At 48.6% G+C, this 26,854-nt stretch overlaps 1 protein-coding gene across 11 annotated transcripts in view; it reads left to right on the forward strand.

Annotated features, from left to right (window-relative positions):
- The window catches only part of PHC2 (polyhomeotic homolog 2), a 107,563-nt gene extending 85,770 nt beyond the window's left edge, over nucleotides 1-21,793 (forward strand). For all 11 annotated transcript variants that reach the window (XM_009453241.2, XM_054665555.1, XM_054665559.1 and 8 more), the window contains 6 exons: nucleotides 11,130-11,332; nucleotides 13,017-13,146; nucleotides 13,958-14,072; nucleotides 15,208-15,349; nucleotides 16,271-16,547; nucleotides 20,400-21,793. In XM_009453241.2, coding sequence (XP_009451516.2) covers nucleotides 11,130-11,332; nucleotides 13,017-13,146; nucleotides 13,958-14,072; nucleotides 15,208-15,349; nucleotides 16,271-16,547; nucleotides 20,400-20,554 — 1,022 coding nt within the window. In that variant the 3' untranslated portion in view covers nucleotides 20,555-21,793. The remainder of the gene's footprint in view (nucleotides 1-11,129; nucleotides 11,333-13,016; nucleotides 13,147-13,957; nucleotides 14,073-15,207; nucleotides 15,350-16,270; nucleotides 16,548-20,399) is intronic.
- Nucleotides 21,794-26,854: the final 5,061 nt, after the last annotated feature.

Here is a 26,854-nt window from a genome sequence, read left to right on the forward strand (position 1 = left end):
ACATTCTTTCTACATCTGGTAAAGACATGACTGCTGTTAAACACAGATTGCCAGTGCTCTGAGATGAATCCAGATGTTGAAGAGAGCCCCAGTTTGCTATTATGACTTTAAAACATAAGCAAATGTCTGTTTTTTTCAGATGATTGTCTTCTTAGCAGTGAAATTTATTATCATTTGTATTAAGAAGAGATGACTGTTAGATGCCATGCCATAACCAACTCTTCTCCAGTAGATTAGGAGGACCAGGCCTGATACTGAATATTGGAACTGTTGGCAAGAAAATGAAAGTTCGTGACTGCTTGAGTTATTTTTAAAACTCTAGTTGCATGGCTGTTATGTCTCAAATACTATATAATTATCCCTAGTTACTGGTATCTTTAGCATATTTGAAACCATCCATATGTGACCTAAAGCCACACAGCTATATTAAGACATTTTTGAACAATCAAAGCAAATGACACTTTAAATTAAAACAAAACTAATATGAAGCAACTACTTTAAAAAAAAAATTGGGACCAGGCACGGTGGCTCATGCCTGGGGGGCCGAGGCAGGAGGATCACTTGAGCGCAGGAGTTCGAGACCAGCCTGAGCAATATAACAAGACCTCGCCTCTACAGATAATTAAAAAAAAAAAATTACCTGGGCATAGTGGCACACGCCTGTGGTCTCAGTTGCTCAGGAGACCGAGGTGGGAGGATCGCTTCAGTGTGGACAGTCGAGGCTTCAGTGAGCCATGATCGTGCCACTGCACTCCAGCCTGGGTGACAGAGCGAGGCCTCATCTCAAAAAATAAAAAATAAAAAAATTTGATTAAATCCACATTTTGAGGCCTCCAGTAATCAGTATTAATCTGTTCTGTCAGTTGACTGGTGGCAAAATAGGGTGACTGGAAGCTTAGACAATGGTTATAAGGAGGAAAGGAGTAATGTTTCCATGAGCAGAAATGATCAATAGAACTGATTTGCAAGGTATGTAGTATGTAGTCCATAATATAGACAGGACAACTGAGGCTTAGCGTTCCCTCCTCCAGTCTCCCCTGACATTTATCTAACAATATTAGTGATGCTGCAGTTGATAACCAAAAAAATAGTCATCATATTGGGGAACATGGCTGCCTTTCCCTGTTATCAACCTGAAAATAATTGGAGAGTTTACTAAACATTTCTAGATTTCTTTTGTAAACTGGTAGAAATCCATCTTCCATGAGTTTATCTTAAACTGGGTTTATTTTTAGCCTTTTAAACTAATTTCTTTTCATAAGCTAAATCATCTGGCATTACAAGTTACATAAATTTAGTATTTTCTAAGTAAAGCAGTGCTTCCTTTTATTTGTCTTAAAGTTAACCTTTCTTTTGGTTTCTAGGGTTCTTCTGCACTGTCTGCTTAAAACCCCCCTTTATGAAAAAACTGCATAGAAAGAGAATCTGGTGCTTGTCTTCTTGTCCTTTAGATTAATAGCCATTGAAGGTGACTTGAGACTTTGCTTTGCCCTTTAGGACAGAAGCATTTCTGTTATGTTGCAGTCACAGTGGAGGTAACATTTCTTCCTGAAGCCTGACCTCAACAGTGCAAGGACAGGACTACCGACATAGACCAAGACGTCTGAGGAACACAAACCTCAGATACCTCAGTTTGGGCCACAGAAAGATTAGCCCTGCTCTGGGGCTGTAAGAGGCCAGACTCAGTGAAAGAGTGAGATTAGAATGATTTCCTAATCTTCTCACAGGTCTCAGTGACGTTGGCACTCCTGTGTCCAAGCTCAGCCTAGTCCAGTGTGTTGTGCCTGCATTACATTATTTAATCCTCACCACAGCTATATGTAAGACAGATATAAGTACCCCATTTCATAGATGAGGAAAGAGGCCTAGAGTAACTTGCCCAGCATTACAGGATAGGATTTAAGCCTAGAGTCTTTTTTTTTTTTTTTTTTTTTTTTGAGACAGAGTCTTGCTCTGTTGCCAGGATGGAGTGCAGTGGTGCAATCTCGGCTCACTGCAACCTCTGCCTCCAGGGTTCAAGCAATTCTCCTGCCTCAGCCTCCCGAGTAGCTGGGACTACAGGCGCTCGCCACCACACCCAGTTATTTTTTATTTTTTATTTTTTTGTATTTTTACTAGAGACAGGGTTTCACCATGTTGACCAGGATGGTCTCAATCTCTTGACGTCGTGATCCACCCGCCTCAGCCTCCCAAAGTGCTAGGATTACAGGCATGAGCCACTGTACCTGGCCGCCTAGAGTCTTTCTAATCCCACAGTCTTAACTGCCATGTAGCACAGCTTCTGCGTGTATTCAGTGCCAGGCATTTTACATATATAATATTTACTGAAACCTCCCAGACAGGTAGGTAGTATGAGCCTCGTTGTTACAGATGGAGAAACCAAGACTCAGAACAGGCAGTGAGTGCTTGAAGCCACACAGATAATCAAAGGTGGACCAGAATATGAGTCCAGGTCTGGCCCCCAGAGCCCATGCTCTTTCTACTCTGTCATTCTGCCTTTTATCTCCCCTGATCTTAGTGTCTACTGTAGAACCTCTCCCATTGGTTCTAGACATTTTGCATTTTGAAATCATAGCATGGGCCGGAGCACTATGATGTGAGACTATCTGGGAGCCCTTGACCCTGGCATTGGATACCAGTGGACTGGCCTCCATCACCAGGGTTAAGTAGAACTCTTTGAAAACTCCTCCCTGACTCCCTGCAGCCAGGGCCAGCTATTATTCCCTGGTGTGTTGACCTGGTGGAAGTCACTCTGGTCCTGCAGGTGCTGCTGCTGAGTTTGAGCTCAGGCCCCTCTTGCAGTCCTCAGCCTGTGGGCTGGGAAGCGTTCAAGCAGCTGTTTGGAAATCCCCCACTGCTCCCGTTGTCCTGAACTGCATGGGGTGGGGGGAGGGTGGCTGTTCGCTCCATTGATTCCTTCCTGCATAGCTGGGGGTGGCAGCTTGGAGCACATTCAGCTGTTTACAATTCAGCTTATGTACACTTTAGCTGGGGATTGTGGGTGAGTCAGAAGGGCCATTCTCTTTGCCTGTGTCCTGAGAGACAGCATGAAAGTCAGCTGTATGGTAATGGCTGCCAGCAAGGGAGGAGCCCCCTCCCTGCCAGATGCCTTAACGGGAGCTGGTCAACACAGATGCTTAAAATCCAGTAAGCTCTCCAAACCTTTCAACCCAGACCCAGCAAGAGCATTTTGCAGTGACGCTGAGGGCAAGGCTGGAGGGTCCCCTGGCTTGGCCTCTCCTTCATCCTGCTGGCCAGCCCCCTGCAAGGAACTCAGGTGTGGATCTCAGTCATCCGCAGCCAGTGACCCTCCTGTGCCTGAAAAGCTCACCAGTTTTCTCAGCAAAGAGCCCCACAGGGTCCTTCTGTCACTGCTGTGCCTTCCCTTCTCTGGGAGAGGTCCTTCAGAGGAGGTGCTTCAGAGAGGTTCTTCAGGGAGCCACAGCCTGCTGTGTCAAGGCAAGGAGTCCTTGTCCCTTTGACAGCTCTGCCCTTAGCAGATTTGAAAAGGCTGCAGACATTGGATGTTCCCCCTGCCTTCTGGTATTCAGAGGACCCCAGGTGGGAAGGGTCTATAATTTTCCCACCACTAAGAGTTCATTTTGTGTATGTTTTACAAGATACTGTCTTCCAAATAAATGGCATTCGTTCGTTTTATTCTAAAATGCACACTTTTACAATCTGTACTTGAGACGCACACGTAATCAATGTGTAAATTCGTTGTGGGGGAAATGGGTCATCTTAACAACTGACCGCATTTTAGAATTTGGGAAACATGGTAACATGATATTAAATAATAGCATGTTTTGCCCTCCTGAAGGTATATATTATGTGCTGTTTCCTTTTCGGCTTCTTGAGATATCGAATCCAGCTTGTGCGTCCTGATTAACTAGATTCAGGGATCCTGCTTAGTCATCCAGGAATCCCAATTTGGGAATCACTCATCTAGATCATCCTGTGCTTCCCAACCCAAATGCTCCAGCCCACATGTGATATCTGGCCTCTGCCTCAGAAGGTCCCAGAATACAGTTTACATGTCTTGTCCTCTTTTCCCAAGTGCCCTCGTGCTATCCACGGCTAATCAGCGCAGCCCTCCCTCCACCTGTGTGGCCCACCCGGAAAAGTCTAAAGCACTGGGTTCTAGTGTGGGTTCTGCCACTGCCTGTGTCCAAGCTCAGCCTAGTCCAGTGTGTTGTGCCTGCATTACATTATTTAATCCTCACCACAGCTATATGTAAGACAGATATAAGTACCCCATTTCATAGATGAGGAAACAGGCCTAGAGTAACTTGCCCAGCATTACAGGATGGGATTTAAGCCTAGAGTCTTTTTTTGTGACCTTTTGTGACCTTGGGCAAATCACCTCACCTCTGAGGCCAAGTTGCTTCATCTAGGACATTTAAGATGTTAAACTCAGGGCCTTTCTAACATTAATCCTCTGGGATCTAGTGCCCTGTGATCCAAAACAATCACTACCCACCCCCTCCCCCACCCCATCCCTAAATTGGGAGGAAAGCAATCTGTTTATCTGAGTCGAGTAATTCACAGTAAAGTGTGAATGACTGTAAGATGTATACTTGCATTTTAAAGAAATTGTTAACCAAATGAATCTCTAATTGATGGACTCTGTCAGGGTCCCAGATAGAGCTCAGCCTGCCTGTTCCCCTCCCTCCTCCCCTCCTCCCCCCAACTCCCTCTCAGTCACTTTCCTACCCTTCACTTACCCCGCCCTGGGGGAAGGTGTCAACAAACAGGTGTTTGTGAAATCTCTTGCCTTCCTCACTTTCAGTGGCATTAATTTCTTTGGGGGCCCAAATATAACCAAAGAAATTGTAAAGCGTGGCCCCAGATCTTTCCATGAGGACTGGGCACTCTGTCCTCAGCTTACCGCACTGCAGTACGGCCTGTTGCTTGGACCAGGTATGTGCTGTGTTTGCTGCTGTCTCCTGGATATGGTTTAACTGGGCATCACTCTGCAGTGCTCCACTGAGGCGGTTTCTAGAGCAAATGGTTCCTTGGGAACCCTGCAGAGACCACCCTGGCCACATGGCTGGGCCTGCTGAACTGAAGCACAGTGAGCGTGACTTCAGTGCTGGGGGCTTGGAGATTGTGCTTTGGGTTTTATAGGTGACCTTGTTTGCCATTTGTTGAGCGAATTTGTTGTAAGAAAATGAGCCATGTTATCATCTACTCTGCTTCTTTAAATTCTTTATTCACTTCATGAGCTCTGTCATACTCCTACTGCAACCAAACAGTAAATAGAAGTCTTTTAAGTTAAAATACATACTCCCTTCTCATGATAAGGTGGAAATCAGCCATTGACCAAGGTGAGGGGATAGAAGGAAAAGCTCCGTTTGGTCTCCATTGCCTTTGAAGCCATGTCTTCAGGCTATCTTAGGGTCAGATAGAATGAGTGCTAGGCCATCTGAAATACCTGTTGCAGATGTTAGTACAGATTGAGCATCCCAGATCCAAAATGCTCCAAAATCCCAAACTTTTTGAGCACCTACGTGATACTCAAAGGAAATGCTCATTGGAGCGTTTCAGATTTTTGGATTTGGGATGCTCAACCAGTAAGTATAATGCAAATATTCTAAAACCTGAAAAAATCCAAAATTAAAAACACTTCTGGTCCCAGGCATTTTGGATAAGGGATACTTAACCTGTACTAAGCTGTATTCCAGTATAACAAAACAAAACATCAGCACTGGCTCTGAAGTGGCCCAATTGTGCATAACTGACACCAGCCTGACGTCTGTCCTCAGCAGGCTGGAGAGCCCGTCAGCTCTGGACATCAACCCACTGGTCCTAGGACCCTCCCTGCCTCTGCCTCTAGAGGTCATCCTGCCTTGCCAAGTGCCTGGGTCTGGCAAAAATGTTTCAAAGGGGACAGGGAATTCAGAGGTCCACCTGTACCTCTTTTCTGTTGAGGAAATCCCCACTGTAACAGGAAGACATGGGCCAAAAAATAGCTCTTATTCTTCATAATCAGGTATCTAGAAATGCCGCTCCGGTAGGCAGGTACCACCAGCCTAGCTGCTCTCAAAACATCATAGCTTCAGAAAGCAACTTGTAAATCTCAGCTAGTGCCAAATTGCTTATCTTGGCACTAGGCAGCCCTGTATTCTATATGTAGACAGTGAAGACTGAGATCATGGATGCCACACATTCCAGTTTAGTGGTCATTAAGCACCTATCATATTTTGGACATGGGGTTAGCCCCTGAAGATCTCGAGGTGACCGAGTGAGTGGTAGCCCCCTGCCTAGAGAAGTCTGCTCTGCTTAGGAGACGTGACCAGTCCCAAAGCAGATAATTTCACAAACAGGAGCTGAGTAGTCCTTCCTGTTTTCTCCCACCCCTGTAAGGGCTGTTTGTACCAGAGCCTGTGAATGAGACCAGAAATGAGAAACAGCCTAGAAGTTGAGACATATGTTAGGCAAGACTCCGTGGAATATGCTGCTGTGTTCATTCTGACCGGAATACTTGGCCCTTTGTGGTCAGCGTCAACTAAAGGCCAAGATTTTACCTCCCCCTTCCCCCACCGAAGCCTGGCTTTACTCCCCTCCCCCAGCCTCTCCCATCGGCCTTATCCTGCCTCCACCTTTCGGTTTCAGGTGCCTGACTGTATACAGGCATTTGAGACCTGTGGGAATGCCCGGCAGCACTTATAGCCTCTGAACTGGTCAAGGGAATTGAGTAAGGAACCAAATTCAGAGTATTTCTTTGTCTCTTTTATCTGGCCTCAGGGCCAGCAGGGCAGGTTTCTGCAAGTTTCACTGTTAAGCTGCTTTCCCCCAAAGGCCGCAAAGCAGTCTGGGAGAGCGGGAAGCAGATTAAATTAATCTCAGTGTGCTGAGCTTGGCAGGGGGCGAGATTGTGTTCAGTCATTCCAGGAATAGCCCAAACTCCTTTGTTACTAAAGCAGATGAGGAGCTATTGGCCTACAAGATGACTGCAAAGCGAAGTAGCTGTGAACCTTTGTATATTCATAAAACACTCTCCCATCTGTCCCTTGGATTCTGTCTCTCCTTTGATCTGCCCTGGGTTACAATGGGGAGTGGTAGTTTCTAATGTGGTGCAAGAGTTTTTTAATGTGTTCTCTCTCTTAACAAGATCTTTTTTAAAAAACAACCTCAAATTCCCAAAAGTTTTGCTTCCCAGAGTTAAGCATTGGCTCTGTAGCCTTTGAGCTGGTGACCATATCTGCTCACGAATGTATCTGGCACGAAGACAGACTCTGACCTCAAGAGTGATCTTCTGTCTTGCAGTGAACATTAATAGGCATAGATCTGAGACAGGAGTGGGGGATGGAGGCAGGGAAGTCAAGCAAGGATAGAGGGATCCCACAAAAGACAAGGTCAGAGGGGGGCTGTTTTCTGATGACTATCAGCGAAAGAGGCAGGAGGTGGGAGTGATCCCAGAATTAAGAGGAGAATGGATTAATTCCATGGAGGAATTCATTAAACTGAAACAAGGGAATTATTACTTTCTACCTATGCTCTCAGTCAGAGATGTGACTGTCTTTAAAGCAAACACAGAAAACCAAAAATCTTACCAACCAGATCTCTTACATGACTACACCTGACAGATGATGCTTAGTATTAACTAGGTACCTGATGTTAAAAGATGTAGGCAGAGAGGGCCTAGGATGATTAGGAATTTGTAGCCTTTTTATGTAAGAAATACCTGAAAGAACAGAAGGGCTTTGTCCTGGAGGAGAGAAGACTGTGGTCATGAGTGACATCCTTCATGACACCAGGAGCATTCTCAAGCATTTTCTCGTAAGCTAGCACGCACTGCCTTTCACTGGCTCATTAGTCCTCACAGCAGCACTCTAAGGTAGGCGTAGGATCCTTATTTCACAGCCAATGAAGCTGAGGCTTAGAGAGGGACAATGACTTGCCCGCAGTTGACTCAATGATAGAGACCAGTCTCTAAGCCAGGTCTAAGCCCGTGTCTCTGCCTGTTAGACAAATCTGATTGGCCTTGTTCTCTGTGAGTTTAAGGAACAGAACGAGGATAACTGGGCAGAAATTAATAGAAAGACAGATTTTGGGCTCGTTATATAAGGAATCACTAACGAGCCGTCCAATGTGGGAACAAACTGCTTCCAGAGTAGTGAGTTTCTTTGTCGCTGGAGGTATTCAAACAAATGCCAGAAAATCATTGGGTGGGCATATTATAGAAAATTTTCAAGCATTGGTAAGAGATCGAACCAGACTTTCCAATCCTATAATTGTATAATCTGCAGTCCATTAGACTCATCAGGGAATATTTTACCAGGCTCTAATTGGGAGGAAATAGCCATCATCTAAAAAACAAAATTTTAGCTTTCATAGTAATCTTTCTATGTTAGTAATTCATTTTAAATAAAATAGATGTTTCTTAGCATATGCAAAACATAAAAGCAGAGAAAATGTAATTGTGTAAAGGCAGACTTAAATATTTAAAATTTAAAAGCACAGAAACTTAATTTGATTGAATCATCAACTCAGTCCTCCTAGTTATTCATAGATTGTGAGAGAAAGGGGTTTTTTCTACGTTCTCAAACATGGATGTGAGGGCCATCTGGCTGCAACACCTGTCACCCCATTGATCGGCAGAGTTGATTCCGCTGATCTGGCTGGCTAGGCAGGTGTCCCCTTCCTCCTTCACTGCTCCATGTGCGTCCCTCCTGAACCAGCAGCTGGGTCAAAGAGGACGACCATCCCGTAGAGGAGGGCCGTCCCTCAGTCAAGGGCATACGAGTAGCTGCCCTCCCCTGCTAGAACCTCCAGACAAGCTCTCAAGTTCTCAGACACCTTTGCAATTGGAAAGACTAATTCTAAAAGAAAGGAAATGTTTCCATCTCTACAGAAAAGCCAAAGCTGTTTAAAAAATTTTTTTCAAGTGAATATAGGCACTTAATGGAAACTTTCTAACTTACTGGTATAACTGTGTCTCAAACAAACAAAAAAAAACTTCATTGGTTCTTTCTCTTAGATGGCCCCTGCTCAGCTCAGAAGTTTATTATGTAGCTGAATTATGGAGGACTGAGTACTAAAGACATGAGTCATAGTCAACTCTTGTTCATTAAAGGTTTATCCTGGTTTAGTTAGCATTAGAACCACCAGTAAGAACATGAGCTTGAGGCTGGGCGCGGTGGCTCATGCCTGTAATCCCAGCACTTTGCGAGGCTGAGGCAGGTGGACCACCTGAGATCAGGAGTTCGAGACCAGCCTGGCCAACATGGTGAAACCCAGTCCCTACTAAAAATACAAAAATTAGCCGGGTATGGTGGTACGTGCCTGTAATCCCAGCTACTCAGGAGGCCGAGGCAGGAGAATCGCTTGAACCTGAGAGGCAGAGGTTGCAGTGAGCATAGGTCGCACCACTGCATTCCAGCCTGGGTGACAGAGTGAGACTCCATCTAAAAAACAACAACAACAACAACAACAAAACATGAGCTTGAGTGGACCAAGACCCATTATGAACTAGTCATAAACCACCTTTTCTTTCCCCCCCTCCCCCGCCAAGATAGAGTCTTGCTCTGTCGCCTAGGCTGGAGGGGAGTGGCGAGATCTCAGCTCACTGCAGCCTCCACCTCCTGGGTTCAAGCAGTTCTCCTGCCTCAGCCTCCTGAGTAGCTGGGATTACAGGCACGCACCACCATGCCCAGATAATTTTTGTATTCTTAGTAGAGACAGGGTTTCACCATGTTGGCCAGGCTGGTCTTCAACTCTTGACCTGGTGATCCACCCGCCTCGGTCTTCCAAAGTGCTGAGATTACAGGTGTGAGCCGCCATGCCTGGCCCTAAACCACCTTTTCTCAAACGTGTCTGTTTTGACTTTTCCATACTATATAATTAAGCACAAAGAATTCCTATTCTGTGGTGGTATTATGGATCTTTAACATGAAATATGAGCATCTTCATATAAAGTTTTATGCAAAGATTACTTAACAAGTGTGCTGAAATCACTTTTAAAGTATATATCACTCATACCTCACTGGGCTATGCTTTATATTAATGGACTTGTTGCAATAAAGAAATGGCTTTTTCTTTCTATTGTTTTCTTTTTTAGGAAGTTCCAGGTTAAAGGCAGCCTCAGCTCACGGGGCAGTTGGTGGTGGTAGAGAACAGCCCTGGGAAGGGGGCGGGAGAGAGTTACAGAAGTGAGGAGATGAAGTCTTGCACGTCTAAGACAATGAGACAGCTCATGAGAGATGCTGTTTGAAGTGGAAGAGAGGAAGTTCACTGTTGTGTGGTTGTGTATAGGCATGTAATCTCACTTTCTGGAGCACTCTGTTAGGTCTTTTAGAGGAAGGCTAGCAGGCCCATGGGGAAGGAGAATTAGGAAAGGTTGTCCACAGAGAGACAGAGGATCTATGATTTGGTGAGGATCAGATTAGATAAGAAGCTGACATCTGGGCATGAGGACTGATTTTGAGAGCACTCAGCTCAGCAGAAACAGCAGAGAAAATCTCAGCTCTGCCTAGCAGCCTTCTTAGCAGAGAAATGGAATTTCTGCATATTTCAATGCACTGACCCCAGATGACCAGTCTCTGAATAGTCAAATATACATGATAGCCTTTACTTGGGGTTCAGCACCCACATTCCCTTGGCATCAATTTCTGGGGTTCAGTGTTTTGACATTTCTCAGGGCTCTTAAAATCCCTCCTCTAAGGAACCTCGTAGAAGCTTCTCTTTATCATACTCAAAGCCCTATACCTAGCTCAGCTTCTTGTCCTGGTTTTAGATGTCACCTTGAATACTTTTCTCCCTCAAACTGAGTATTAACCTTATTTGTTCAAATCAGTATCGACCAAGGTCTTAACTCCTCAAAGATAGAATTCCCGTCTGTTTAACCGGGTTAACTGTTCATAGCACGGTTGGGAAATGAAGAAACGCTGCTAGCTGATTAGCTGCATGCGTTGTTGTGGAACTGACTATACTCATACTTGGTGATGTGTCCATTGAAACTGTGCCACTTTTAAATGGGTCACTGAGGGGAGGGGACTGCTTGGTTTGCATTGTCGCTTGGCCCCACGGTAAAAGCCGGGCGCAGTTTGAGTCCTTGCTGTCCCTCCCTGGGCGTGGACTCTGGCTCTGATCTCCCCTGCTTTGTTTTCCTACTCTCTCTCGTGCAGAGACAGGGCAGGGCATTGTTCATGCACTGACCGACCTCAGCAGCCCCGGCATGACCTCAGGGAACGGAAACTCTGCCTCCAGCATCGCCGGCACTGCCCCCCAGAATGGTGAGAATAAACCACCACAGGCCATTGTGAAACCCCAAATCCTGACGCATGTTATCGAAGGGTTTGTGATCCAGGAGGGGGCGGAGCCTTTCCCGGTACGGACTACTTCTTTTCCCCTTTTTTTTTTAAGTATATTTTGGATGTGTCTTAGAATATTTTTACATTTCCATGTAAAATTTCTGAAAATGTGAACAATTTGCTCTTTCCTTGCTAACTTCCTCCCCCAAAGAATATAGAGCCATTTCTTTCTAGGATTATCTTTCCAAGGTCCAGAAGAGGGGGGTCAGTGATCAGGAATAATTGACAAGACCCTTGGTTAGAAGTTTCCCACACAAACTCAGGTGTGTCCCTGCCTGATGATGTGTGAACCCTTGGTTAAAAGGGAGTTCACTGTGGGATATTTGGTGAGAGATGATGGGTTTTGGGAAATTAGATTTCATTGAGTTTTGAATGCCAAAACCTCTGAATGGCAAAACTTCGGCCAGTTAGGAACAAAAGGAATTGCACAGAACAGAATTCTCAAGATACGTGTATCAGAAATGAATGTGAGGAAACAGGGTCACAACCTGAAGCTTGTTTTCTGGGGACAGAGCCTTGAAAGGGGAGTTAATGAGATTGAGGGGCACTCAGAAAGGTCACGATGGAAGCCTAAGACTAACAAGAAATATCCAAGAGCCACGAAGATGGGTTATTGACCAAAGCACCCAGAGCTGCTTCTGTGCAGTGTGCACTGGAGACAGTGGTGCTGCCCTGTGGGTGTGGAGGAGCCCAGAGCCAGGGGCACACCAGCCTCTGTTCTGATGAAAAGTATCTGGCTGTTGGAGAGACACCTTTCTGGGATACCATCTGCCTTTTCCTCATTCTTTGGTTCCATGAGTGGTTTGATTAGCCTGCAGAAGACGCGGAGCTTGATTAACTGAGATGGGTGAACTGCTCCTGTAAAATGCCAAAAGACACATAGCTTCTTGTCTTCTTTCCCACTGGAGGTTGTCCAAGGCCAGTGGCAAAGAAATCTGCCTGGAACACCTTAGCTAGAAGTGGCTCTCGCTCTGTTACATCCCTTCCCTGTTAGACTGGGCCTCCTAGAGTAACACTAGAAACCACCTGATCTCATGGGGTGGAGGCAGATTGCATAGCACCCCCAGCATTGCCCTAGAGTCGGTGCCACGTGACTGGCTACCAGGCTGCCTAAACACAGGTCACAAAAGGAGATCTAAACGCGTAAATAAGCTGCTCTGGGGTTCTGACAACTGAGAGTTCATTGGCTTTGTGGCCCAGGGTCCATTTTTTCCTGCTGTCCTCTGTGGTGGCCTGTACCTCTGGCTTGGGTCAGGCATTGGGGTAAGGTGGAGAACAGTAAAAAAATCAGAAAATGGGTGCTGAGTCTCTCTCTCGTATGTACAGCCTCACACAGACTCCGCTCTGTCCTTGCCTGGAGATGCGTGGGTACTGGGTCTTGGTGCTTGATCTGGCACTGTGGGAAACCTGATCTCAGCCCTTAGACTCTTACTGGAATAGACATTTTCCTAATCTCCTGAGCCATCCGTTGGTCCTGGACAGAAGCCATCCCTGTACTTTGCCCATTAGCATCTTACCTCGTGAGCCAACCAGCAAAATAGGGCCTTGAGCCCAGCACACTTGGATGATGACATGGGGGAAGGTTTGAGGAGGGCTGGCCTCTGTGCCTGGATACTTTATATGTGTAATTGTGATGAGGATGGATAGCAAGGAAGCCGCTCCCACCTGACCCTCACGGCCTCCGTGTTACCTGTCCTCTAGGTGGGACGCTCGTCCCTGCTGGTGGGGAATCTCAAGAAGAAGTATGCACAGGGGTTCCTGCCTGAGAAAATTCCACAGCAGGATCACACCACCACCACTGACTCGGAGATGGAGGAGCCCTATCTGCAAGGTGGGCATCTCAGACCCTGAATCTCTCAGCCTCCCAGCGTGGCTGGAAAGGCAGGCCTCACACACTTCCTCTCTCTGTTTCCCCAGAGGAACCCTGAGCCAGCGAGTCTGTAAACATTTCCCCCAGCACCTCCTCAGCCTCCTTCCCTCAAAAAGAGGGATAGGGGAAATCAGGGGAACCAGGTGTCCTCTGCTCCCCCAATCCCCCTCCAGCCAACCACAGGATCCCAAGAATGGCTTTTCCTGTGGGAATCATTGGAAAGTTTTAGGCATGACTGTAGGAGTGGCCCCAGGCAAGTCCTGCCCTTCGTCCCTGCCTTGAGACTGGGGCCAGCTCTGGGTCACAGCAGAGACCAGGCAAGGCTGCTCTTTCCACATGAAGCACTGACAGGGCTGCACAGCTGCAGGAGCATGGGCTCCTGAGGTCTTTTATTGGGTGAGCAGCCAGCTGCATAGATCAAGGTGTGATGATGCCAGCGGAGCAGCTGTGACAGCATCCAGAGTATTTCCTGGGGGCTCGTGCTTTCTTCCACAGTCATTTGATGCTGATTCTTCCCCACCTGTGTTTTGCCTCAGACTCAGACCACGTGGAAGAAAAAATGTCAAGTATACAAGGGGCATCCCCAGACACCCTTGAGTGCATTCCAGGGGTGAGAACCACTGGCATTTTCCATGCTAGAATGCTGCTGTATGTCACAGCTGTGAGAGCAGGAGGACCAGGCAGGATGGAGTAGGGAGGCCCCGTGGTGGGGCTGGCCACAGTCCTGCAGGAATTTCTCATTCTCCACCCTACCCATTTCTATACTTTTCAGAATCCAAAGAGGAGGGTGCTCCCCTCAAACTCAAGTGTGAGCTCTGTGGCCGGGTGGACTTTGCCTATAAGTTTAAGCGTTCCAAGCGCTTCTGTTCCATGGCTTGTGCAAAGAGGTGAGTGGCCCCAGCCCCCTCCATTTCCCCAGGACTGCACTTTATGTCCCACCTCCTGTCATTAATAGTCTACCCCAGGAGGTCCATAGGGGTGGCTTCTCCAGTTTCCTAGTTCCTCGACCCACCTGGAAGCAGGATGGCATCCCTAATTCAACAAGCACGAGAAGCCAGAACCCCTAAGAGCAGGTGGGAGAGAGCAGCGGGAGTCCAAGGAAAAGCCGCAGTGCTTTGGCTCGGCTGGCCCTCCTGGGCTCCATTGGCACCCATTCGCCTTTCCTAGCATTGGCAGCCCCTGCCTTGTTAGGGTAAGCCTTGCCCAGAACCACAGCTATAGTGTTCCCTTGGTGAGCTCTCGCCCAGCATAGATCACTAATGGTCATCATAAAAACCACTGTCATTTCCTGAGAACCTGCTGTGTGCTAGTCACCGTGCCAGTCAATTGATACGATTATCTCATCTTCAAAATAACTCCCAAGACAGGTATTACTATTGTCCCCTTTATACAGGTTAGGAAGCCAAAGTACAAAGGAGTAGTAGTGCCTCAGATGACACAGCTAATAAGCCATGGGCCTGGGGATTTAGGCTTGTCCAATTCTAAAGCCATGTGTGGTCTTTGTACCACAATGGAAGCAGCAGCTGACCTTGAAGCCCTGAAATCCCAGAAGAGAAGAAATCTCTAGGTCCCAGACAGAGGTGCTCTGCATGCCAAGCTAGAGTTCAGCTATCTTCAGCCCTCATTCCCCTCAGGCTGTTGGAGCAGCCAGGCCACTCCCCAGCAGGACAGTGGACAGTAGTTTCCCGTCACAGGGTAACATTTATAGTGGAATAAGTCAGGTGTGAGCTTTCGCCCTGGTCCAAGTCCAGGTGTCTCAAACATTTTACAGACATTATCTCATATTGTAAGACCAGACCTAGAAAGTGAGTGGTATTACCCCCAACTCCAGATAAGGAAACGGAGGATCAGGGCTTAAGTGACTTAAACCCAAAGTCACACAGCTAGTAGTTAGTGATGGAGTTAGGATCTGAACCAATAGATGGACTCAAAATTTGTCAGACAGCTTGGCTGTGCTCATTCTGCCTACGGCCCATAAGCACAATGACTACTGTGACATCCCCTGTTCCCCTGTCCCTGAAGGTACAACGTGGGATGCACCAAACGGGTGGGACTTTTCCACTCAGACCGGAGCAAGCTGCAGAAGGCAGGAGCTGCGACCCACAACCGCCGTCGGGCCAGCAAAGCCAGTCTGCCACCACTTACCAAGGATACCAAGAAGCAGGTAAGAGGCGGGCAGAGCCTGAAGCTCCATCCCCACAGTCCCCACAGCTTCCCTTCCATGGCCCTCGACACCACGGTCCCCTCCAGCTGCCGACTTCAGCGCACTCTGCTGTGCTCTCATTCCTTGTAGACCTGTCCAGTCGAGCCTTCTGCACCCCAGTAGGTCCCTTCATTTAGACCCATGGGTGCTTACAAGGTTCCCTGCCCCCTTCCGTGGCCTTGCCTCAACATCACCCCACCTTCCAGTTTGCCTCCATCCTTGGCTTCTGGAGCCACGGAAATGGGGTCTCCCCTGGGCTGCTCAGGTAACCTCCTGCCTTACGTGGAGGGCTGGGTGAGAAGGCAGCCTCCACCCTTTGTTTTGCCACCTTTTTGCCTCCCTGAACACGCGAGCACAGAGTTCTTGAAGGTCTCTACCAGGAACATGGGTATTCAGTCATTAAATATTTTTTAGCACCAGCTGTATGCCAGAAACTCTGTTAGGCACTAGGCTCTAAGGACACAGTCTCGCCTTAAAGGAACTCCACAGCGTGGTGTGATGTTTTATAACCTTATGTATAATTTTGCCTGTTGTTTTTGTCTTAAACCTCCTTAAGAATGGTCCAAAGCTGTGTACGTACAGAAGAAATGTTACATGCTATTTCAAGTGGCTCTGTGATCACCTCCTAGAACTCAGAGCCCTGCTTTAAAACTCATGTTTAGAAAAAGATAATTGCAGTATTGTGTGGTAGACACTACAATACTAAGAGGGACTAACTCTGCCTAGGGTAGGAGACAGGACAGCATGGAAGATGCTGTTAGATCTGGGAACTCAGACGTGTAGTAGTAGGCCAAGTAGAAAAAGGAGAAATACCTCCTTTGTTCATCACTGCTGCTAGAGATGGTTTGTTCCCCCATCCTGAAGAAAACTCTCTGCTCCCAGCCAACAGGCACTGTGCCCCTTTCGGTTACTGCTGCTTTGCAGCTAACACACAGCCAGGAAGACTCCAGCCGTTGCTCAGATAACTCAAGCTATGAGGAACCCTTGTCACCCATCTCAGCCAGCTCATCTACTTCCCGCCGGCGACAAGGCCAGCGGGACCTGGAGCTCCCCGACATGCATATGCGGGACCTGGTGGGCATGGGACACCACTTCCTGCCAAGTGAGCCCACCAAGTGGAATGTAGAAGACGTCTACGAATTCATCCGCTCTCTGCCAGGTAAGGCCCTTGGAAATTCCATGTCTCCCCGGAATAGCAAGGAAAGAGAAAATGAGAGACCCTCCCACCACCAGGAGGATTAGGTAGTTCAGTTAATGACTCAGGTTCAGGAACTGGGGTGCAGAAATGAGTGAGATGAGCTCCCTGCCTATAAGAGCTTGCTTATATTCAGCATAGAATGCAAACTATAAATATTCCATAGCTGTAATTCTGTGTATTTTCTGGCATGGGAAGTGATCTGTGTGAAATACAGAGATGATAATATAATTAACTCTCTCTCTCTCCTGGGAGAGATTAGGAGGGGAGTCAGGTAAAGTGTAGGATATGTGTCAAGAACATCAAAATTAAGAAAATAGCCAGGTGTGGTGGCTCACACCTATAGTCCCAGCACTTTGGGAGGCTGAGGTGGGGGGATTGCTTGAGGTCAGGAGTTTGAGAACAGCCTGGGCAACATGGTGAGACCTGTCTCTACCAAAAAAAAAAAAAAAAAAAAAAAAAATTAATTAAGAAAATGTAAACTAAATGACAGTAGACAGACAAGTATGCCTTTGCTGGATGGAGAGACTGCAAGAGGGCGCACATGCAGAGGCATGAAGATAGGGAAGTCTGTGGTATGGCCAGACATGGCACAGAGCCCTGTGTGGTGGAGCACAAGTGGTGGTGAGGCCCAGGATCTAGGAGCCAGCTGTAAGAGGCAAGCCTTACATCATTCACAGATGCCTTCAGTGGGGCCTGGATGCATTACTGTTTTTCTGCCAGTCTCACTCATACACCGACCAGGTCAGGTATTCATGGCAACCACAAGCCTCTTTCTCAGAGACTGCAGTGTGGTTAAGAGCACAGACTTCTGAGTCACACAGAACTGGGTTCAAATTCTGGCTCTGTCACTTAACCTAGTATGTTATCTCTTCATCCCCAAAATTTTTATTACACAGTTGCTGTGGGTAAGGAATTCAGGAGTGGCTTTCTGGGCCGTTCTGCCTCAGGTGTCTTATGAGGTTGCAATTAAGATATCAGCCAAGGCTGAGGTCACGTGAATACTGAAGAGCTGTGGGGTCTCTTCCAAGGTGCCTCACTCACGTGATTTGCCCTGGGCTGGCTGTTGGCAAGAGGCCTTGGTTCCTGTCTATATGGGCCTCTCCAGAGGGCTGCTCGAGTGTTCTCATGATATGCATGGCAGTGGGATGTCCCCACAGGTAGGGATCCAGGAGCGCAAGGTAGAAGCCACTGTGCCCTTTATGATCTAGCCTCTGAAGCCACGTACTGGCATTTTCACAATATATTTTTTTAATTACAATTTTTCACAATATCTTATTGGTCACACAGGTCAGTCTTACTCATTGTGAGAGGGCAAGAACTGGGAAGCAAGGATTATTGGGAGCCACTCAGAGACAAGCCATGTAGTTCACCATGACCCCCAGAAATTTGTGTTCCTTCCTCATGCAGAATACCCTCACCGCCACCAAATCCCCAACAGTTTGGTCCCATGACAGCATCAGTTTGAAGTCCAGGCTCTCATCATTGAGGTGAGATGAGGCTCCTGGGGTCCAGTTCTTCAAGTATAGGTCCTCTCAGTCTGAAGATCTGAGAACTAGAGAGAGAGGCTATCTGCTCCCTTCCACAAACCCAATGCACAGTGGGACAGCCATAGGATAACCATTACAGACATGCCCATCCAAAAAGGGAGAAACAGGGAGCGTACAAGAGTCGCTGATCCATTCCAGTTCCGAAATCCGCTAGGGTTTATGGTGGCATTTCCTCAATTGGGACTCAAAGCCTGGGAGTGATTTCTGTCTTGGTTCTGCCCTCTGAGTTCTCCTTCCTTTTCTGTGAAAAGTAGCCTGTATTTTCAGTGTAGTCGTTTTCTCAGCCTGCTTCCTCCTTTTTATTTTATATTACCTTTGACTTTTTTGTTTTTTGTTTTTGAGATAGAGGCTTGCTCCGTCACCCAGGCTATTGTGCAATGGCGTGATCTCGGCTCACTGCAACCTCCGCCTCCTGGGTTCAAGCAATTCTGCCTCAGCCTCTTGAGTAGCTGGGATTACAGACATTCGCCACCACACACAGCTAATTTTTGTATTTTAGTAGAGATGGGGTTTCACCATGTTGGCAGGCTGGTCTCAAACTCCTTACCTCAGGCGATCCACCCACCTCAGCCTCCTAAAGTGCTGGGATTATAGGCGTGAGCCACTGCGCCCAGCCTACCTTTGACTCTTAAAATCAGTAATTCAGTATTTCTTAAAATAATTGTGGGTTTTCTGGGAATCTTGTTGGGGTCCATTCCATTAGACAAAAACCACACCCAGAATTATCTTCAAGGGTAAGCTGTTGTCTGCATTGGTATTCTTCTGAAGCTGAGGGGCAGCATGGACAGTGCCCTTCACATTCTTAGAAACCCTGCTGTTGAAAAGAGGATCTGCGAGGCATGCCTAGAAAATCCATCGAGAGCCTTTGGATTGAATAGCTCTTTGAGGCATCACTTTAGATCTTTCTGAAGTCTTCACAAAAAGATTTAAGTCACATCCTAAGTTTAATCTGTAGACCATGTTTTCTTAACTGTGCCCTGAATTTGATCTTTGCCTAGAAACCATTTCTTAATGTTAGCATCATGTGCCATCTGGAGAGGCTGGGCATTTTTAAAACCGGCAGATCCCGGTTCCTTTATGTTGAACAGTTTTGTTTGTTTGTTTTTACCTTCTCTCTCTCCTATTTTACTGTGAGCAGCAGTAAGAAGCCAAGCAACACCTTCCACATTCTGCCTGAAAATCTCCTTAGCTAGACCACCCACTTCATGAGGTACATTCAACTTACATTTCTGCTACCAACCACATTTTTACAAAATGTTCTTTTATTTCATAACAGAGACCCTGTTTCTTCCAATCTCCACTAAGAGTTTCCTCACTTTCCTTTAGGACTCCCCAGCAGCTTCCCTAAAGGCCATGAGACTTCTATATACAGTCTCTCAAAGCACCTTAGACACTCACGCTTTCCACAGAGTCCTTCTGGCTCCTGCCTGTGGCCAGTTCTGAGGCCACGCCCACATCTATAGAGCTGTTTGATGTCAGCACTCCTTTTCCAGGTACCAGAATCTGCATTAGTTACCTATTGCCATGATGTAAATTATTCCAGAACTCAGTGACTTTAAGCAGCAATCAATCACTTGTCATCTCAAGGGCCATGTGGGTCAGGAATCGAGTGGCTCGGCTGGGCAGTCCTGGTATGAGGCTCCTGGTGTCCAGTTCCTCTAAGAACTGGAAACAGAGAGGTTATCTGCTCCCTTCCACAAACCCAGTGTATGAGTTTGAGGTCATATGAGGTCTCAGGGAAGACGCCATACAGGCTGCAGTGTCTGAGGTCTGGAGCCAGAAAACCCACTTCCAGCACGGTTCACTCACACGGCAAGGAGGCCGGGGACCACCAGGGCCTTGGCTGTTCTCCACGCATGCCTCTCCAAAGGGTTGCTGGGGTGGCTTACTGGTAGCTGGCTTACTCTGCAGTAACCCAGGCAGAAGAGTGAGGTGAGAACTGCTGTGCCCTTTATGATCTAGCCTCAGAAATCACACGCTGTCACTTCCTCAGCACTTTAGTGGACATGGGTCTGCCCAGTTCATGGAGCAGGGGTCTGAACAGGGGCACATAGGAGGAGGCCCAGATCGCGGCTGCTGTGGGTGAGTTGCACAGCCTCTCTCAAGCTGCAAAATAAGAACAGCAGCGCCTTCCTCAAGGCGTGGTTATGAGGACTAAAAGAAATAATGGATGCAGATAACTAGATCTAGATAACTAGATGCAGTGGCTGCCAGAGGTGAACACTGGCGGCTTGGATTGACACTGTCTTTGGTGGTACCCCCTCAGGCTGCCAGGAGATAGCAGAGGAATTCCGTGCCCAGGAAATCGACGGGCAAGCCCTGCTGCTGCTCAAGGAGGACCACCTGATGAGCGCCATGAACATCAAGCTGGGGCCCGCCCTGAAGATCTACGCCCGCATCAGCATGCTCAAGGACTCCTAGGGCTGGCGGCAGCCAGGATTCTGGCCCAGGGCGGCTCCTCCCGACTGAGCAGAGCCAGACAGACATTCCTGAGGGGCCCAGAAATGGGGCCAGTTGGAGGGCAGGGGCTCTCCCTAGGGGCATAGCTGGTGAGGAGGTCTGGGCACCTCCTCCATGGCTCTCAGGGGCCTTTCATTTCTGTGGGAGGGGCAGAGAGGTAGGTGGCACAGAAGATGGGGCTTTATGCTTGTAAATATTGATAGCACTGGCTTCCTCCAAAGTCCCAATACTCTAGCCCCGCTCTCTTCCCCTCTTTCTGTCCCCCATTTTCCAGGGGGTATATGGTCAGGGCTCCCCAACCTGAGTTGGGTTACTTCAAGGGCAGCCAGCAGGCCTGGATGGAGGCCTAGAAAGCCCTTGCCTTCCTTCCTCCCACTTCTTTCTCCAGGCCTGGTTAACTCTTCCGTTGTCAGCTTCTCCCCCTTCAGCCTGTTTCTGCAGCAGCCAGGGTTCTCCTCCCTACACCCTCTGCAGGTGGAGAGAGAGAAGCTGGGCCCAGCCGGGCCGTGCCTGCTGGCACAGACGCCTTAACGCTGTGTGTATGACTGTGTGACTGTGTGGGAGCCTGGACTGACAGATAGGCCAAGGGCTACTCTCTGGCATCTCCAGGTGTTTTGTAGCAAACAGCCACTTAGTGCTTTGTCCTGGACTCCACTCAGCCTCAGGATGGGGAATAGCCAAGAATGGCAGCCTCAGCGCAGAGGCAAGGTCAGAAAGAGACGGCGCTTCAGAGTTTCCTTTCCAGACACCCCTCCCCGCACTGTGAAGTTCCCCTGACTGCCCTCCTGGTTCACAAAGAGCATTAAGAAAGCTGCGGTGGTCTAAGCAACATAGCCCAGAGGGCTGAGCCTCCTGGCCTGCCTGCCTGCCCACCCTGGGAGTCCCAGTGGTGAGGCTCAGAGAACTTCTAAGGGGAGAGAACAGCTGGAGTTTCTGTTGATGTGAAGAAGGCAGCTCTTGGCCTCCCACTCCCACACTTCTTTGCCTATAATCTTCCTAGCAGCAATTTGAGCTACCTGAGGAGAAGGCAGGGCAGAAAGGGCGAGGGCCTGCCTCTGACCTGCAGTGTCCTTTGCAGGAAGGAGGTAGGCACCTTTCTGAGCTTATTCTATTCCCCACCCACACCCCCAGGCAGGGTTGGAAATGAAGGACTTTTTTAACCTTTGTTTTTGTTTTTTAAAAATAAATCTGTAAAATCTGTCTCTTTGGTGCCTTTCTCCCCTAGGAATGCCTGTCTCTGGGCCCAAATGGCTACTTTTCACCCATACAGACAGGTGGGTCCCTGGGCTGGGGAAGGGACCTTAAGTGGACGGCATATCCTCCACACTTTTCTGGAGCTGGGTCATTTGAGGGTGCCCTCAGCTGCAGTTCACACGGGTAGATACCAGCTTTCTTCACACGGTGTCCCTTGGAGTGAGAGGGTCCAGAAGCCCTTTCTGCTCTGCGACCCCCTACCCGCCATTCCCACTTGGGAGATGATGACTGTTGGGCTAGCAGCCTCTGGACACCTGGGGCAGAACCCAGACTCTCCCATCTCCCAGCACACACCTCTCGATAGAGCTGCACAGCATCCAGAATAGCCTTGGGATGGCTTTGGTTCACTGAGCACTTTTACATGCTCAAATAGAAAATGATTAGGGCAGAGATGAGGCATCTAAGCCTTGAATAAAGGAGAAAGGGCATTCCAGACCAAGGCAGTAAGTGCAAAGGCACAAGCATGAACGTGGAAGTGCAAATGAGAGGCAGGTGAGCTGGCTGGATTAGACGTGTGTGCTGCTAACCGTGACCTGTGTTGACCACATGCCTCTGAACCAGGCACTGTGCTAGAAATGAGACTGGGGTGAAGCACAGAATAACCATGTGCCCTCTTGCGTGGAGTGAAATCTACCCCACATCTATGGGGGGAGGGGAAAAAGGGGCAGCTTGGCATTACTGCTCCTCCCCCTTCATCAGGTTTTTCCCTAAGGGACCATTTCTACCTGTTAAAAATTTAGGTTATGGCTGCTCACATCTGTAAACCCAGCACTTTGGGGAGGCCGATGTGGGAGGATTGCTTGAGGCCAGGAGTTTGAGACCAACCTGGGCAACAGAGAGAGACCCCATATCTACAAAAAAATACCAAAAAATGGCAAGGTGGTGCATACCTGTAATCCCAGCTATTCTGGAGGCTGAGGTCGATCACTTGAGCCCAAGAGTTCAAGGCTGCAGTGAGCTATGATTGCACCACTGCACCCCCAACCCAGGTGACAGACAAAAACCCTATTTTTAAAAAAAAAAAAGCAGGGGTGGGGGTGGTTTGAGGGTCAGGCCACAACCTACTGAATCACAGTCTCTAAAGGACAATTACTTACTTGAAAGTAACTTTCAAGAACCAACACTCACATCTTAATAACTCCTCTTTGGAAAGCCTATTAAAATGGAACTGTCTTGGAGGAGAAACACACTGATTAGTTGATCCCCAGGGGGTAGAACTAGGGACTGGAAAGCCTGTCCCAGGAGGCAGGGAATGGCTGGCAGGACCCTGAGCTGACAGGGGAGGAGGAGGATGCTGAGATTGGGGAGTGAGCCCTGGGGAGTCCCCAGGCAAGAACGAACGCCCCACGTGCTGCCTCCTCTCCTGCTGCTGGAGTGCAGGCCACGTGTGCAGGTGCACCACTAGCCTATAGGACTCTGGGCAGTTCTTTTCACTTTCTGGACCTTAATTTTCCCTTTATGGAAGAAAATGAAAACCAGGCCCCACCTGAGTTTGTTGTGTGTAGCAAAGAGGGAGGGAACCAAACCTACTCCTAAAAGAAGATGTGGTGAATTTGATTCACACCAATAAGTATCCATCTTCGTTAGATGAAAAGCTCCAACCTGCTGCAAGTTTGCAGGGCGCACCTGCAATAGGCATTTGCTATTCCTGTTGTTTACACTTCACACTGAATTTCACAGACCTATTTCCATCATGATCCACAATTTAAAGAAATATTTCCCAACCTTGTATACACACTTCAATATCTATCAACTGAAACAAACATTTCATGAAACAAAACCTACCCTTACGTACAATATAGAATATTTTCCATTGTATTCCTGTTCGTATTTTTAAAATCTTGGTCACGACCCACTAAACTCATTACACGGCCTTCAGATAGGTCACAACTGGAACTTTAAAAAGCACTGCCCAGAGTAAATCACAACGGTTCAACATCCACGAATTTACATGGTTCTCTCTCCTGGGTGACTGGTGTATGTACTGGTGTACATTCTACTGAGAAGGTAAAGGGCTCCACTAGGTGAACTGTCCAAGGTCACAGGTGCCGAATGCCCTTCAGATCTGGCTGAGGCTCTGTGCAGAACGGCTTTTCCTGGGTGGCAAACACCATACCTTGATTGCCAGCTGTTCCCAAGAACCAAAGACACTTCCCCTGGGGAGGGAAGAGGAGTCTGTACAAAATGACAGAGCCTCCAGCCAACCAGAACTGGCCTACTCAGACCCACCCTCTTCCAGGTGATTGGCCCCAAAAGGGTTGCCAGCCCCACTCCACCTTGGGGCCAGCTTCCCCCAAAAGGTTGCATCCCCGGCAGGTCCCTCGCAGGCAGTCCATCCTGACTGCTCCTGTGGGTGCAGCTCCTCAGGTAAAGGGGGAGGAGCTGCTTGTTCCAGATCTCCAGGAGCAGGCCATTTCTTCCCCAGCTCTAAGCTGGGAAAGTTTGCTCCAGGCCATCCTACCTGCTTCCCCATATGGCTCTCAAGGAGGGACTCAGGTGAGGGGGGACAATGGTATGGAGAGGAAGAAAGCTTGGGGACAGCTGAGCTAAGAGGGATCCAGTCTGATGGCTAAAACAGTACCAAGGGGAGGCACCAGAGTGAGCCCAGGAGTACCAGCTGAGCCTCCGGTCCTGGGGAAAGGTGGCTCCGAGAGGGGACGTTGCCCCAGGAGAAGAAAGACAATCCGTGTGCATGGACACCAGGGTGGGGGAGGTTGTATTCCACAAGATTTTGTAGCCAATGAAAAGCTGGACTCCCCTTGCTTCCCTTAACTCTAAACCCCCTTGGCGAGCCGGAAAGCAGAGACCCAGGGGTACATTCCCTCCCCGACTGTAACTGAGAGCTCCCTCTATCCCCACTGGGACTGATGGTCCAGGACTAGGAACCTGTGCCCCCTTAAGACCTAATGGCTGATCTTTAACCCTTTCTTGAAGCCAAGGAGAGTGGGGAGCAGGGCACAGGGTGCAGCTTGAGGGACCACCTTCTGCAGGTAGAACCTGAACAAGAAATGTGGAGGAGTGGACTGATCAGGGGCCTCCACAGACCATGGGCTCCCAGGCTGGGGCATAGGAGGGGCAGGAGGAGCTGGTGGGTCCCACCCAGTCCTGGGTCTCAGCACCCTCCCAGGCCTGACCACAGGAGTTCACAAGACCAACTCTGCCTGTGTGCCCTGGCTGAGGCCCAGAGCCCAGAATAAGCATCGGTTTGCCCTACCCTGGTTGGGAGGAGGCTGGTGAAGAGGGTGGGACAGCCACAGAGGGGGAGAAAGCCCCTCCAGCCTTTTCCTGCTCCTGTAGTACCTTACGCAGTACCTCGCACACCTCCCACAGTGCACCTCCCGAGGCAGCCTTGCCAGCTCCCAGTACGGGGTTTGACCAGGCTTCTAGGAACCAGAGAAGCCCAGCTGCAGCCAGCCCTCCAGGAGCTCAGACAGGAGCTGAATAGAGTGCGAAGGGAAGAAGCCAAGCCCACGGGGAGAAATAACAGGGCCGAGAACCTTGTGAGATGAGCCTCAGGGCTGAGCTAGGCCCAGGTCAAATGGAACCCAAATGCCATGCTGGAAGCTCTGGCTGGGGGATCGGGCAGTCCTACTCAAAGCCCAACCCCACCCATTACCCGCCGTGCAAATGCCTTGGTGTAAAGTGTAAACAGGAATGGCAAATGCCTACTGAAGGTGCACCCTGAAAACTTGCAGTAGGTTGGGGCTTTTCACCTAAAGAACACGGATACTTATTGGAGGAGAAACAAGCTGATTAGTTGATCCCCAGACGGTAGAACTAGGGACTGGAAAGCCTGGTGCCCCAGGAGGCAGGGAATGACTGGCAGGACCCTGAGCTGACAGGGGAGGAGAGGATGCTGAGACTGGGGAGTGAGCCGTGGGGAGCCCCCAGGCAAGAACAAACGCCCCATGTGCTGCCTCCTCTCCTGCTGCTGGAGTGCAGGCCACGCACGCAGGTGCACCACTGGCGTATAGGACTCTGGGCAGTTCTTTTCACTTTCTGGACCTTATTTTCCCTTTATGGAAGAAAATGAAAACCAGGCCCCACCTGAGTTTGTTACATGTGTAGCAAAGAGGGAGGGAACCAAACCTACTCCTAAAAGAAGATGTGGTGCATCTGATTCACACCAATGAGGCCGCCCAGCCTTGCAGAGGTGAGCTGTCACTGAGATCTGCTCCAAGCCTCCGTGCGTCCTCTCTCACACAGTGACCCTGGCCCAGCCCCCTTGCTGAGCGCTGCCCTCAGGTATTGTGTGTCCCCTGGACAGCAGTATTCACCTGAGTGTCCCAACTCAGTGCTTCTCAAGCTGCAGTTTGCATTTCCTTGATCTTTCCTTCTATGTTCTCAGCGATTGATCCCAGTGACCCAAATGGACCCCTGCTTTCTCCCCGAGCAACTGCAACCCTAAGCAAGTGATTTAACCTTTCTAAGCCTCAGTTTCCTCATTTATAAAGTAGACATAAGCACAGCATCTCCTTCAAGGGGCTGTGGTGTGCCTTTAACAGGACAGGCACATAATACACTTGGCCAGGTATCCGTCTCAGTGTCTGGGATTATGCATAAGGAGTACAGACTTAATCCTGAAGAAAATGGAGTTTTAAGCAAAGGAGTACCAGTCAACTTGGAAGAGAGAATGAACACAAATAACTCATTCGTTGTTTCATTCATTTGCTGAACAAATAATTATCAATAGCATGAATTATGAGGCAGAGGCATAATGAGTGAGGCAGACAGTCCCTAGCATCGCTTGGCAGGTACTGGAGGAGAGGTCTGGGAAAGGGACAGAGGCACATCCTGGGGGAGGGACCTAACAGGAGGAGATGTCAAGGCCAGCTTCAGACAGGAGGAAGCTGGGTGCTGAGGAATGATGCGGAGCTTGTTGGCTGATGGAAGGAAGAGTGCAATCAGAACGGAATACAGAGGTAGGGAAGCCTAGGAGACTTCATAGTGAAGGGTAAAAGATGGAGACTCGGAGGCAGGGTCAGGAGGCTGTTATAGGAATCCAAG

The sequence above is a fragment of the Pan troglodytes genome, chromosome 1, assembly GCF_028858775.2.
Source record: "Pan troglodytes isolate AG18354 chromosome 1, NHGRI_mPanTro3-v2.0_pri, whole genome shotgun sequence".
NCBI lineage: Eukaryota > Metazoa > Chordata > Mammalia > Primates > Hominidae > Pan > Pan troglodytes.